This window comes from Labrus bergylta, chromosome 6, assembly GCF_963930695.1.
Source record: "Labrus bergylta chromosome 6, fLabBer1.1, whole genome shotgun sequence".
Taxonomy (NCBI): Eukaryota; Metazoa; Chordata; class Actinopteri; order Labriformes; family Labridae; genus Labrus; species Labrus bergylta.
Window position 1 is genome coordinate 16539906 of NC_089200.1, and position 13708 is coordinate 16553613.

The window sequence follows — 13708 nt, forward strand, 5'->3', positions numbered from 1 at the left end:
GGAAAAACAAATGAAATCCTTACAAACAGAACTAAATGAAAAGGATGATTTAACAAAACAAAAATACCTTCTACTTTTTAGAACCAAGTACAATAAGTTATCCATAGATAAAGCTGCAAAGGGTTTAATGTGGCTGAAACAATCTTATTATGATCAAGGAGAAAAGGCCGGAAAACTCACAGCATGGAGAATTCAACAGTATAAAAACCTCTTCAGGAAACATTGCAGTAGATCCGAAGGAAATAAATAATAGCTTTGAAGAGTTTTATGAACAGTTGTATAGATCAGAGGGCAGTCAATCCTCGGAGGAAAGGTACACATTTCTTGACCAATTTCAATACCCGACATTGACAGAAGATGTCAAAAACTATTTAAACAGAGATTTAACAATTGAAGAGATATCAAAGGCAATCCAAAGTATTAATAGTGTTAAAACCCCAGGGCCTGATGGCCTACCAATTGAGTTTTATAAATTCTTCCAAGAAAAATAAATGCTTACACTCTTAAATATGTATAACGAGTCCTATCAAAATGGAACACTCCCGCCTTGTTTAAGGCTTGCAATGACAACATTGATATTGAAACCAGGAAAACCTCCTACTGAAAGATTTTCATTTAGACCACTAAATCTGATTGGATCCGACACAAAAATACTTTGTAAAGTGTTAGCAAAGAGGCTGGAACCCTATATCCCACATTTAGTTCATAATGATCAAAATGGTTTTGTGCCAAAGTGTCAAGGATTTCATAATATTAGAAGAATTCTCAATATAATTCATGAAAACGTGATGCAAAAGACACAGCAGTGCTGACACTTGATGCTTGGCAGGCCTTCGATCTAATAGAATGGCCGTATCTGTTTAATGTTTTACCTAGAATTGGACTTTTTACTGCAATTTTACTAACTCTTAAACACACACACGCACACACACACGCACACACACACACACACACACACAAACACACACACCAACACACACACACACACACACACACACACACACACACACACACACAACACACACACACACACACACACACACACACACACACACACACACACACACACACCAACACACACACCAACACACACACACACACACACACACACACACACACACACACACACACACACACACACACACACACACACAAACACACACACCAACACACACACACACACACACACACACACACACACACACACACACACAGTCAGCAGAATTCTAGAACTTTTAAACCAAAGTGTTCTATGGCCTTTTAATAAAAGCACATTTGAAGATTCCGTTCTCAGACCTTAGAAGTTAAAGTCTCAGACTAACAAAATTCACAAGCGTTGGTTTGGTTTAGTCTTTGATGTCAGGACACTGTGTTCAAACACCATTCAACTTGAAGTTCAAAATGAGTTCATTTATCTCTGAATCACTATCCCAGATGTTTATGAATCTTCATCCTCCAGCTGCTCTGGTAACACTGCACACTTACCAAAATGGTTCTGGCTTTGTACGGAAATTGAGGGTCTGTACGTCTGCCTGTGGAGGCCAGCAGGCCAGAAAGAGAAAGGCATCCAAGGTAGAAGATGGCGGCATCTCAAAGAGGCTGAAGACCTCTGATCCTGTGCCCTTAGAGGACTTCACTAGGGTGAAGAGGAAACTCCTCGAAGAAAACAATGGACCCAGAAAGAGATTGAGAGTCTGTGAGCACGAAGAGAGATGTGTGGAAGCCATCATATCCTCATTGGAGTCCTCTGAGAAGAAGAAGAAAAGCACTGCAGCCACTTCTGGGGAAACCAGCAGACAAGCGTTTGAGGCTAAGTACCAGCAACTGAACCCACTAGGAGCTGGAGGCCAAGGGTGTGTTTATGCTGGCTTCAGAAGAGAGGATCATGTTCCAGTGGCAATTAAGCATATCCCCAGGGAAAACGTAATCTATGAAAGTGTCAGGAAGAGCAAGAAGATGCTTCCTCTGGAGGTGGCTGTAATGCTGAAGATGGCACATGGAAAAGAAGATAGTAAATCTGCTGCCATTTCCCTCCTTGACTACTATGATCTGGACCAGGAGCTCATCCTGGTCCTGGAGCGTCCAGTCCCTGCAGTTGACCTATTTGAGTACATGGAGGTCAAAGAAGGGTCCATGCAGGAGGAGGAGAGCAGATTAATATTAAAGCAGCTAATAGAGGCAGCCAGGGAGCTTCAGTCAAAGAAGGTGTTTCACCGAGACATCAAGGCAGAGAACATCCTGATTGAAACCAGCACTGACTTCCCACGTGTTAGGGTTATCGACTTTGGGCTCAGCTGCTTTTCTAAAAAATCTTCCTCGTACAGAATCTTTTGTGGTACCTCTGCCCACATCCCACCAGAGTGGTATCAGAACAAAACCTACAGGGCCAGTCCCACCACAGTATGGCAGATTGGGGTGGTCCTGTATGACCTACTGCACTGGAACGATCGCTTTGAGACGACAAGTTTTCTCGCCGGTGAAATAACTATCAGTAAGGATTTGTCTCCAGCTTGCCAGGACATGCTGCAACTCTGTCTAACCAAAGACACTGCTCTACGTCCATCTCTGGAGGAGCTCAGCCACCATCCCTGGCTCGCATGAAGCCTGCCCTTCACTGCTGTGCTTTACCGCCCAAAAATTTTGAATGCTATGTCATCCTTAGGGGAACTGATTTTTTTTCTAATACTAATACTTTTGTAGATGAGTTTTATGTGATATTAATAATAAACTCAATGTGTTCAAAATACATGAAAACCAAGTTTATGTATGTTCTTCAATAAATTTCATCTGCTTTAATTAATAACAATGTATGTATTCAACATAAATAAATCATATGTGTTTTAAATGCATATGTAAAAAGTTTAGACAATAAAACAGATTTATTTAAAATACTAAAAATGTATGGACTTTTTATTAATAAAGCCTATGTATTTTGCTTTAAACCAGATTTGTTAAACTTTAAAATGTTTAAGTTTACATACACTTTTCAATAATTTAGTAGATGCAAGTGAATAATTAGACCAAATTGATTTTCATTTAAACAACTATGCAACAAATTTGATGAATTGCAAAAACTGAAGTACAGCAACAGATGTTCGCACTTCATTACAAGAAGCACTTAAATACCTCCAGAAAGCAACACAAAACCCAGAGTGACATTTTAAAGGTTTTCCTCAGGACTCCCTCGCTCGAAGTACAGCAGAACAATCCACAGGTTAATCTCCAGGACCGACAACGTCTGTTAATGTGAAGTTAATACACATCTGGTCTGCACACTCTCAAACTCAGCGTCTTCGTATTCCCTAGGACAGTCACAGGAGCCTCTCTGTGTGGAGTTTGAATGTTCTCCCCATGCATGTGTGGGTTCTCTCCGGGTACTCTGGCCTCCTCCCACAGTATAAAGACATGCTCCTTAGGTTAATCGGTGGCACTAAAATTGCACGTACTTATGAATGTGTGGCTGGTTGTCTGTCTTCATATGTCAGCCCTGTAATTGATTGGCGAATAACCCCAACGGGAAAAAGCGGTATAGATAATGGATGGATGGATATTTGATTGATGACTGTTGATATTTGTTGTATTTGATGCTTGTGGCAATATGAATCTAATTCCAATCTGATAGTATAATTGGTTTGCAATTGGGCTAGTTATTTGAGAAATAAAAAAATAAATGAATCTATTTAAAACTGAACAAGTCTGTTTGTTCCAAGAATTGTTTTACTTGTTAATATTACTTACTTATTTCATTAATGGCCATATATGAAGAGAAGAAATAGATATACAAACTTGGTTCCACATAGGCAACTTCTTAACTTGGTTTATGTGATTTATCAAAAACAAAGTGGAGAGACAAATTACTATAAGTATTTTTATTTTATTTTTATAGATATTATCTGCAAAATACTTCAGTTTTGTGTCCTAGAAAAAGATTCATTGTCACGTATCTTAAAATGTTTTATCCTCTTATGTGAATATTTTAAGACATAAGATGTAACTTTTTGGGCTCAACTCTGAAGATCAAACTAGTCCATTCTTTATTCTGTTTGTGTCATCAGTTAAATCTAGCTAAATCTTGACTTATCACAAACATCACACAGTCCCTAAGTATGTTATTAGACATACAACACTTGACGCAACAGAAATAGAGGACAAAGTGTCAGATCTTTGATGTATCACACACTCTCCTACATTAACACATTACTTACAAATATAAAGAAGAGTTTATAAAATAAGTCAGTGGCAGACTGCTTCTCGTCTGTCAAAAGACAGTTTAATTGCCAAATATTTGGTGTAATGTCCCTTTTGCTATTGCTTCATGTCTTGTGAAAAGTATGGTGTTTTAGGTTATTATTCTTGCAAACCGAGTTTGCAGCCTCCCCTTTCTTCTTTCTGATATGGTCCCTGTATAGCCTCCACCAGCAGAGGGCAGAACAGGACAGGAAAAATAACTCGCATAAATGAGAACAGACTGGACAGATACCTGTGCTTCAGTGTGGTCATATAAACAAGCATAGGCCACTTAAAGGTAAAGGGGCTTTTTTCCTGGTACACCAGAGACTAAAGTTTGAAGAGGAAGTTTTTGCACCATTTGAATTTACCAATCCCATCTCCATATCTTGTTGATTTGCTCTCCCATTGATTCATGTAACCTTTGCCTGAAGATACATCAATAAATCAGTTAAATTGTTAAGCACACTATAAAACTTACAAAGCTCTAAATGGCCAGGCACCATCTTAGCTTAAGGAGCTACTAGTGCCGTACTATCCTTCAAGAACATTACGGTCCCAGGATGCAGGCCTGCTACTGGTCCCTACAGTCTCTAAGTGTACTATGGGAGGTAAAGCCTTCTGTTATCAGGCTCCTCTCCTCTGGAATCGTCTTCCAGCCGGGTCCGGGAGGCAGACACAGTCTGTATTTTTAAGAATAGACTTAAAACTTTCCTTTTTGATAAATCTCATAGTTAGGGCTGGTGCTGGTGTAGACCAGCTCCTAGTTATGCTGCTATAGGCTTAGACTACCAGGGGAACTGGCACCTTGAGCGCCTCTCTCTCTCAGTGTGCATATACAGCACATCATATTACTGCATGTATCTATCTGTAAATCTCATTCACTAACCACCTACTTTCCTGGGAGCTCTTGCGCTCTCTTAGGCTCCTCAAGATCGTTGGTTGACGGTTGCAGGATGATTCTTCCCTTTAAAATGAGCTTTTCTTTCCACGGCTCTCAGAATAAAGGTCATTCTGATTTTCATAATTGTACAGTTATTTAAGACTGAAACATTTCCATTCTGTTAATGATTGGACTGTGTGATGGGGATGTTACTAATAAAAAAAGAAAACTGACAAAACGTATTAAGTTGTTCTATGTTTAGCGAATAGAGATGTACAATGTTGTATTATTTGTAAGATGTAACAAAAAGTATTTACAGTTTAATAAAGAAAAGCAATAAACATATGATTCATTATAATAGTCGAGTATTAAACAAACATGACATATTTATGCATAAGTGTCTTCGGAACAAAAAAAGAAAGTACTTGACTGTAATTACTGTTAACCATATTTGGCAGATGTGTGGAAAACAGCAGAGGCAAAAAGTAAACTAATGAATCATTAGGAGAAGAGATGGAGCGGTGAAATGAAGTGATAATCAATTTATTTAAAATGTGAAAATCAAATTATTGTATATAAGTTACCCAATCATTCTTGTCTTCAAACCAAAATTGTTACAACTTTATAGATTTTTTTAATAAGTAAGGGGCCATTCACCTCAGCAGTTTTTCATATTTATTTTCATGTTAATCTGAGCCGCTGGCCCCTATTGTAGCACTTAACTAGGTGCGGAAGAAACAAGCCTAGGAATCTGATTCAGTTCATTAGGAGTTTAATAACTCTAAATCTGCAAGGTGTCTCAAAGCTCAATATTTGGCTGCGAACAAGCAATAAAATGAAGTTTCTAAGATCTCTATCTCCCCCTACTGTACATCTACTTCAATTACAGGGTTTCAGTCAGAACTAGACAAACACATTTTCAGGAAGAAAAATGTCATCTTTCCGAATATGCATCCTGTTTAAAAAACCCTTTTTTGCTAAAGATGGAATACATATTTTCAGTGACAACTGACAGCCAATAAATATTTAAAATCAGACATTCTTATACCGAAAAACCAACTTCCTTGAGCACATTGTCTACAAACAATTTTGGTCTGTAGACAGGGGTGGTTGTAGTTGAAGCTGGCAAAGTGGTTGCTGGTGTTGTGGTAGTAGTAAGGATGGCGGTGGTTGGTTTTGTGGTAAAGGGAGGTGCAGTAGTGGGAGGTGTGGTGCTGGTTGGTGTTGTAGGAAGAGTTGTTGTAGGTGGTTGTTAGTTCAGTAGTCCGGTGTGTCGTAGTCATTGCGGTGGTGGTTGTAGGTGGTTGTAGGTGGTTTAGTGGTGGTTGGTGTTGTAGGAAGAGGAGTTGTAGTAGTTGGCATGGTGGTTGTTGTTTCTGTAGTTGTGAGCGTTGTGGTGGTTGTAGGTGGTGTAGTGGTGGTTGTAGTCAAGGGAGTTGTTCTGATGGTTGTGGTTAGAGGAACAACAGTGGTGAGGCAAATAAACTGATCCTCTGTCAATGATCTGACCTCCTGTCCTTTTAGATCTGTTGGATAATCACACAGTACAGAATCTGAAATCTTGTCCGAGTTTTGCTTCATCCAGTCGTGCAGATCAATCAGATTACAGTCACAGCGCCAGGGGTTGTCATTGAGATAAAGTTTCTTTAGTTTGGTCAAAGGCTTGAAAATATCTCCAGGAAGTGTCTGCAGGTTGTTATGAGCTAGTTTTAGCGTTGTCAACGATTGTAGCTTTTCAAACACATCTTCATCCAGCAAATCAATCTTGTTGTTCAGTAGATTCAGCTCCATGAGCTTCTCAGCGCCTTCAAAATATTCAGACAGCAAAGTGGCAAATTGATTTTTTGACAGATCCAGCTTCTTGAGTTTCTCCAGAGGGCTGACTATTCCTTTAGGAAGGGAGCTTAGGTTGTTTTGGCTGAAACTTAAGTCAGTCAGTTTGGGCAGTTTTCCAAAAAGCACAGGCGGCAGATGAATCAGTTTATTATTTTTCAGTGTCAGTATTTTAAGCTTCCTGAAGTCATTGAATAAATCTTCAGGTAAACTAATCAGAAGATTATTATCTAATTGCAGCTTAATTAGGTTGTCTTTATGTGGAAATAAATTTGGTGACAATTCTGCAATTTTGTTTCCATTCAAGCTAATTTCCTTCAAATTTGGCAAATTCAGAAAAATGTCTTCAGGAATGGTGGTGAGCTGATTCTCGTAGAGCCGCAATATCAGCAGTTTGTTCAACTTTGAAAACCATTTGGCAGACACGGCAGAGAGATTGTTTTTAGCTAAATGGAGGAGTGTAAGGTCCTCAAGATCATCAAAAGTCCCGTCTTCAATAGTTTGGATCTGGTTCCCATGTAGCATGAGTTCCTCTGTTTTTTTTAAGCCGTCAAATAAGCCTTTGTCCAGACGACGCAGTTTGTTAAATCCCAGTGAAATTGTCACTAAGTTACGGAGGTCTTTAAAGACTCCCGTTGGGATTGATGTAAGTGGATTGTTGGAGATCTTAATGTGCGTGAGGTTAACCAAGCCTGCAAAAGCTTCCGGCCCAATAATAGTCGTGTTGGTGTTCATAAACTCCAACTTTGTCAGAAATGGGAGTTCAACAAAGGCTTCATTGGGTATTGTATTGATCTCACTTTCCACAAAGAAAAGCTTTGTCACACCTGGTTGCAGGACCTTTGGGATTTCCTTCGTCTCTGGACCAAAAACTTGGATAGCTTCCGTCTTTTGACTGTTTTGAGTTGATGAAGTCTCAAACAGTAAAGACAGAAAAAGAACAACAATTTCTCCCCTCAACATCTCTATAAGACAGATAAAATAAAGTAATTAATAACTTGTGAAATTGAGTATTAACATTATTTTAATTCATAAAATTTAGAAGGTACTTTGACATGTTTTGTTTTTTGAGAAGAAATATGACTTTTATAATGTAAAGAACATCTGTGTTATTTTTGTTTTCATTCAATCTATGAGTTGTTGATGTAAAATACAAAAAATAAAACATTTTCCTACCTTTTTATTTCAGGAATGAGGACCAAATTTTTGTTAAAGCAGAGAAGAGACCCAAACAAACTCAGTCTCATTCGTTATGTTCAGCATCTATGTTTATGTGAGGCGTGGTGCAACACACGTCTGCAGCTCCAGATAAGAGCCATGTTTCAGCCAGCTACTGCACTGCTATGATGCAAGACTATCCATTTAAGTGGTTGACGCTTTTACATCATCTGCAAATTCTTTCAATAAAAAGAATGAAGGCATTAAAGCTTTTTTAAAACACTTCCTGCCGTTATTTATAAATGGATAGAGGTCTTAAAATTTGATATCTATGATTAAGCTTTCACCTTTTATCCATCATATGTGAAAGGTATGAGTTTCTATCTTTTAAGGAGAGCAGAAGGATCATAAACACACTCTAAACATTCTCCCCTTTGTATTTAAACCTCTAGTAATTTCGAAAAATGAACCTGCTCCCACAGAATAAGGAAAAAGGACGACAAATTTGATGCTTTTCCTCCCTTTTCTCTAGTTTCTCCAGTTTGCTTATTATGGTTTGATAAGACTTCCTAATTAGAACATTGTTCTTGTCAGGAAACAATTAGACATACAAATGTAAAATATTTGTGACCCCTTTGTTTTGTCTGGTCTCTGTCATTTCAGGCCAAGCAAGGGATATCATTTTTGGATTGTAACCAATAGATTTAAATAGTATGTCAACTTCTGTCCATTAGATGGTAGTCGTTTTTATATATATATATATATATATAAAGGAAAGTAGACATAAGTTAAATGACTGGCTGACTAAACAACAATCAATCATGAAAACTATTTGTTTTCTTACAAAAACAGATTCCTGTGAATGTAACACTAAATGTTTGTGATTTAGTATCATGTTGACCCCACTTACCTTCACAGTACCTAGGACTTTCGGTTCTGTTTAACACTAGAACAATTAAACTAGGCTAGTTTGGCATGATCAATTTGATGAGAAACATATTGCTTATTGATTAAGCGTCTGCTGAATTGTAGATTAGGATTTCCTATCAAAAAATATCCCATAATGCTGTTTAAGTGACAACAACCAAAGCGTTAGCAAAGAGGCTGGAACCCTATATCCCACATTTAGTTCATAATGATCAAAATGGCTTTGTGCCAAAGTGTCAAGGAATTCATAATATTAGAAGAATTCTCAATATAATTCATGAAAAACTTGATGCAAAAGACACAGCAGTGCTGACACTTGATGCTTGGCAGGCCTTCGATCGAATAGAATGGCCGTATCTGTTTAATGTTTTACCTAGAATTGGACTTTTTACTGCAATTTTACTAACTCTTAAACACACGCATGCACGCCCACACACACACACACAAACACACACACACACATACACACACACACATGCACACACACACACACACACACACCAACACACACACACACACACACACACACACACACACACACACAGTCAGCAGAATTCTAGAACTTTTAAACCAAAGTGTTCTATGGCCTTTTAATAAAAGCACAGACGCAAAAGACTGTAATTACTGTTAACCATATTTGGCAGATGTGTGGAAAACAGCAGAGGCAAAAAGTAAACTAATGAATCATTAGGAGAAGAGATGGAGCGGTGAAATGAAGTGATAATCAATTTATTTAAAATGTGAATATCAAATTATTGTATATAAGTTATCCAATCATTCTTGTCTTCAAACCAAAATTGTTACAACTTTATAGATTTTTTTAATAAGTCAGGGGCCATTCACCTCAGCAGTTTTTCATATTTATTTTCATGTTAATCTGAGCCGCTGGCCCCTATTGTAGCACTTAACTAGGTGCGGAAGAAACAAGCCTATGCATCTGATTCAGTTCATTAGGAGTTTAATAACTCTAAATCTGCAAGGTGTCTCAAAGCTCAATATTTGGCTGTGAACAAGCAATAAAATGAAGTTTCTAAGATCTCTATCTCCCCCTACTGTACATCTACTTCAATTACAGGGTTTCAGTCAGAACTAGACAAACACATTTTCAGGAAGAAAAATGTCATCCTTCCGAATATGCATCCTGTTTAAAAAACCCTTTTTTGCTAAAGATGGAATACAGCCAATAAATATTTACAATCAGACATTCTTATAGTGAAAAACTAACCTGCTTGAGCACATTGTCTACAAACAATTTTGGTCTGTATTTCAAGTGCTGTTGCTGTTTAAAGTCTGTGAGTCTCTGCCTCTTTCAGTGGCCTGAGGATGACCTCCCTCCTGTAGGAGAAGTGTGTGAGTTTGACCCTGTGGTACATCCTCTCTCTGCTCTTCAGCAGATGGAACAGAGACAGGGTAAACTTAGCAAGCACCAGGGTGAAGATGACCTCCATCACGAGCAGGGTGGTGTAGAACATCATCTGAGATTTACACCGCTGACTTTTGTTCTTGTATGGACTTGTAAAGGACGGTGATGGCTCCTGAGTGGATGGATCCATCAGACAGGGAAAGACCGGACCGGTTTGTTGAGGTGGTGTCATTGTTTGGCCTGTGGTTGGCTGGGTAGTACTGGGAATGGTGGTGGAGGTTTTAGATCTTGTAGGTCTAGTTGTTGTCAAAGTTGTTGGTACACTCATTGTGGTAAAGAGTAAAGTCTTTGTAATGGCAAGTGTAGATGCAGATGCAGTTGTCATTGTGGTGGTATATGTGGTTGTTGGTAAAGTTGTAGTTGGTGCAACTGTTGTTGTTAATATTATGGTTGTAGATGCAGTTGTTATTAACATTATTGTGGTTGTTGGTATTGTTGTTGTAGTTGTGGCAAGTGTAGTGGTGTAGACAGGGGTGGTAGTAGTTGAAGCTGGCAAAGTGGTTGCTGGTGTTGTGGTAGTAGTAAGGATGGCGGTGGTTGGTTTTGTGGTAAAGGGAGGTGCAGTAGTGGGAGGTGTGGTGCTGGTTGGTGTTGTAGGAAGAGTTGTTGTAGTAATCATTGCGGTGGTTGTTAGTTCAGTAGTCCGGTGTGTCGTAGTCATTGCGGTGGTGGTTGTAGGTGGTTTAGTGGTGGTTGGTGTTGTAGGAAGAGGAGTTGTAGTAGTTGGCATGGTGGTTGTTGCTTCTGTAGTTGTGAGCGTTGTGGTGGTTGTAGGTGGTGTAGTGGTGGTTGGTGCTGTAGAAAGAGGTGTTGTAGTCATTGAGGTGGTGGTTGTAGGTGGTGTAGTGGTGGTTGTAGGTTGTGTAGTGGTGGTTGGAGTCATAGGTGTCGCTGTAGTTGGGATGGTGGTCGTTGTTTCTGTAGTTGTGGGCGTTGTGGTGGTTGCAGCTGTGGTTATAAGGGATGAAGTGCTGGTTGGCAAAACAGTGGTTGGTGTTGTAGGAAGAGGTGTTGTAGTGGTAAGGATGGTGGTCGTTGGATAAGTTGTTGGGAGTGATGTTGTAGTCAAGGGAGTTGTTGTGATGGTTGTGGTTAGAGGAACAACAGTGGTGAGGCAAATAAACTTATCCTCTGTCAATGATCTGACCTCCTGTCCTTTTAGATCTGTTGGATAATCACACAGTACAGAATCTAAAATCTTGTCCGAGTTTTGCTTCATCCAGTCGTGCAGATCAATCAGATTACAGTCACAGCGCCAGGGGTTGTCATTGAGATAAAGTTTCTTTAGTTTGGTCAAAGGCTTGAAAATATCTCCAGGAAGTGTCTGCAGGTTGTTATGAGCTAGTTTTAGCGTTGTCAGCGATTGTAGCTTTTCAAACACATCTTCATCCAGCGAATCAATCTTGTTGTTGAGTAGATTCAGCTCCGTGAGCTTCTCAGCGCCTTCAAAATATTCAGACAGCAAAGTGGCAAATTGATTTTTTGACAGATCCAGCTTCTTGAGTTTCTCCAGAGGGCTGACTATTCCTTTAGGAAGGGAGCTTAGGTTGTTTTGGCTGAAACTTAAGTCAGTCAGTTTGGGCAGTTTTCCAAAAAGCACATGCGGCAGATTAGTCAGTTTATTATTTTTCAGTGTCAGTATTTTAAGCTTCCTGAAGTCATTGAATAAATCTTCAGGTAAACTAATCAGAAGATTATCATCTAATTGCAGCTTAATTAGGTTGTCTTTATGTGGAAATACATTTGGTGACAATTCTGCAATTTTGTTTCCATTCAAGCTAATTTCCTTCAAATTTGGCAAATTCAGAAAAATGTCTTCAGGAATGGTGGTGAGCTGATTCTCGTAGAGCCGCAATGTCAGCAGTTTGTTCAACTTTGAAAACCATTTGGCAGACACGGCAGAGAGATTGTTTTTAGCTAAATGGAGGAGTGTAAGGTCCTCAAGATCATCAAAAGTCCCGTCTTCAATAGTTTGGATCTGGTTCCCATGTAGCATGAGTTCCTTTGTTTTTTTTAAGCCGTCAAATAAGCCTTTGTCCAGACAACGCAGTTTGTTAAATCCCAGTGAAATTGTCACTAAGTTACGGAGGTCTTTAAAGACTCCCGTTGGGATTGATGTAAGTAGATTGTTGGAGATCTTAATGTGCGTGAGGTTAACCAAGCCTGCAAAAGCTTCCGGCCCAATAATAGTCGTGTTGGTGTTCATAAACTCCAACTTTGTCAGAAATGGGTGTTCAACAAAGGCTTCATTGGGTATTGTATTGATCTCACTTTCCGCAAAGAAAAGCTCTGTCACACCTGGTCGCAGGACCTTTGGGATTTCCTTCGTCTCTGGACCAAAAACTTCTTTGTTTGCGTCCGTCTTTTGACTGTTTTGAGTTGATGAAGTCTCAAACAGTAAAGACAGAAAAAGAACAACAATTTCTCCCCTCAACATCTCTATAAGACAGATAAAATAAAGTAATTAATAACTTGTGAAATTGAGTATTAACATTATTTTAATTCATAAAATTTAGAAGGTACTTTGACATGTTTTGTTTTTTGAGAAGAAATATGACTTTTATAATGTAAAGAACATCTGTGTTATTTTTGTTTTCATTCAATCTATGAGTTGTTGATGTAAAATACAAAAAATAAAACATTTTCCTACCTTTTTATTTCAGGAATGAGGACCAAATTTTTGTTAAAGCAGAGAAGAGACCCAAACAAACTCAGTCTCATTCGTTATGTTCAGCATCTATGTTTATGTGAGGCGTGGTGCAACACACGTCTGCAGCTCCAGATAAGAGCCATGTTTCAGCCAGCTACTGCACTGCTATGATGCAAGACTATCCATTTAAGTGGTTGACGCTTTTACATCATCTGCAAATTCTTTCAATAAAAAGAATGAAGGCATTAAAGCTTTTTTAAAACACTTCCTGCCGTTATTTATAAATGGATAGAGGTCTTAAAATTTGATATCTATGATTAAGCTTTCACCTTTTATCCATCATATGTGAAAGGTATGAGTTTCTATCTTTTAAGGAGAGCAGAAGGATCATGAACACACTCTAAACATTCTCCCCTTTGTATTTAAACCTCTAGTAATTTTGAAAAATGAACCTGCTCCCACAGAAGAAGGAAAAAGGACGACAAATTTGATGCTTTTCCTCCCTTTTCTCTAGTTTCTCCAGTTTGCTTATTATGGTTTGATAAGACTTCCTAATTAGAACATTGTTCTTGTCAGGAAACAATTAGACATACAAATGTAAAATATT

At 38.7% G+C, this 13708-nt stretch overlaps 2 protein-coding genes across 2 annotated transcripts; one reads left to right on the top strand and one right to left on the bottom strand.

Moving 5' to 3' along the window:
* The first annotated feature begins 1175 nt into the window (after nucleotides 1-1175).
* LOC109995046 (serine/threonine-protein kinase pim-2-like) lies at nucleotides 1176-2601 on the top strand. Its single transcript, XM_020648627.2, has one exon. The coding sequence runs from the start codon at nucleotides 1435-1437 to the stop codon at nucleotides 2599-2601; it is 1167 nt and encodes a 388-aa protein (XP_020504283.2). The 5' UTR covers nucleotides 1176-1434.
* Nucleotides 2602-5353: 2752 nt separating this feature from the next.
* LOC109987748 (uncharacterized) lies at nucleotides 5354-13687 on the bottom strand. Its single transcript, XM_065956325.1, has 3 exons — nucleotides 13102-13687; nucleotides 10315-12890; nucleotides 5354-7906 (listed from the first exon to the last, which is right to left on the bottom strand). The coding sequence occupies exons 2-3, from the start codon at nucleotides 12886-12888 to the stop codon at nucleotides 6368-6370; spliced, it is 4113 nt and encodes a 1370-aa protein (XP_065812397.1). The 5' UTR covers nucleotides 12889-12890; nucleotides 13102-13687; the 3' UTR covers nucleotides 5354-6367.
* Between the last annotated feature and the right edge of the window lie 21 nt (nucleotides 13688-13708).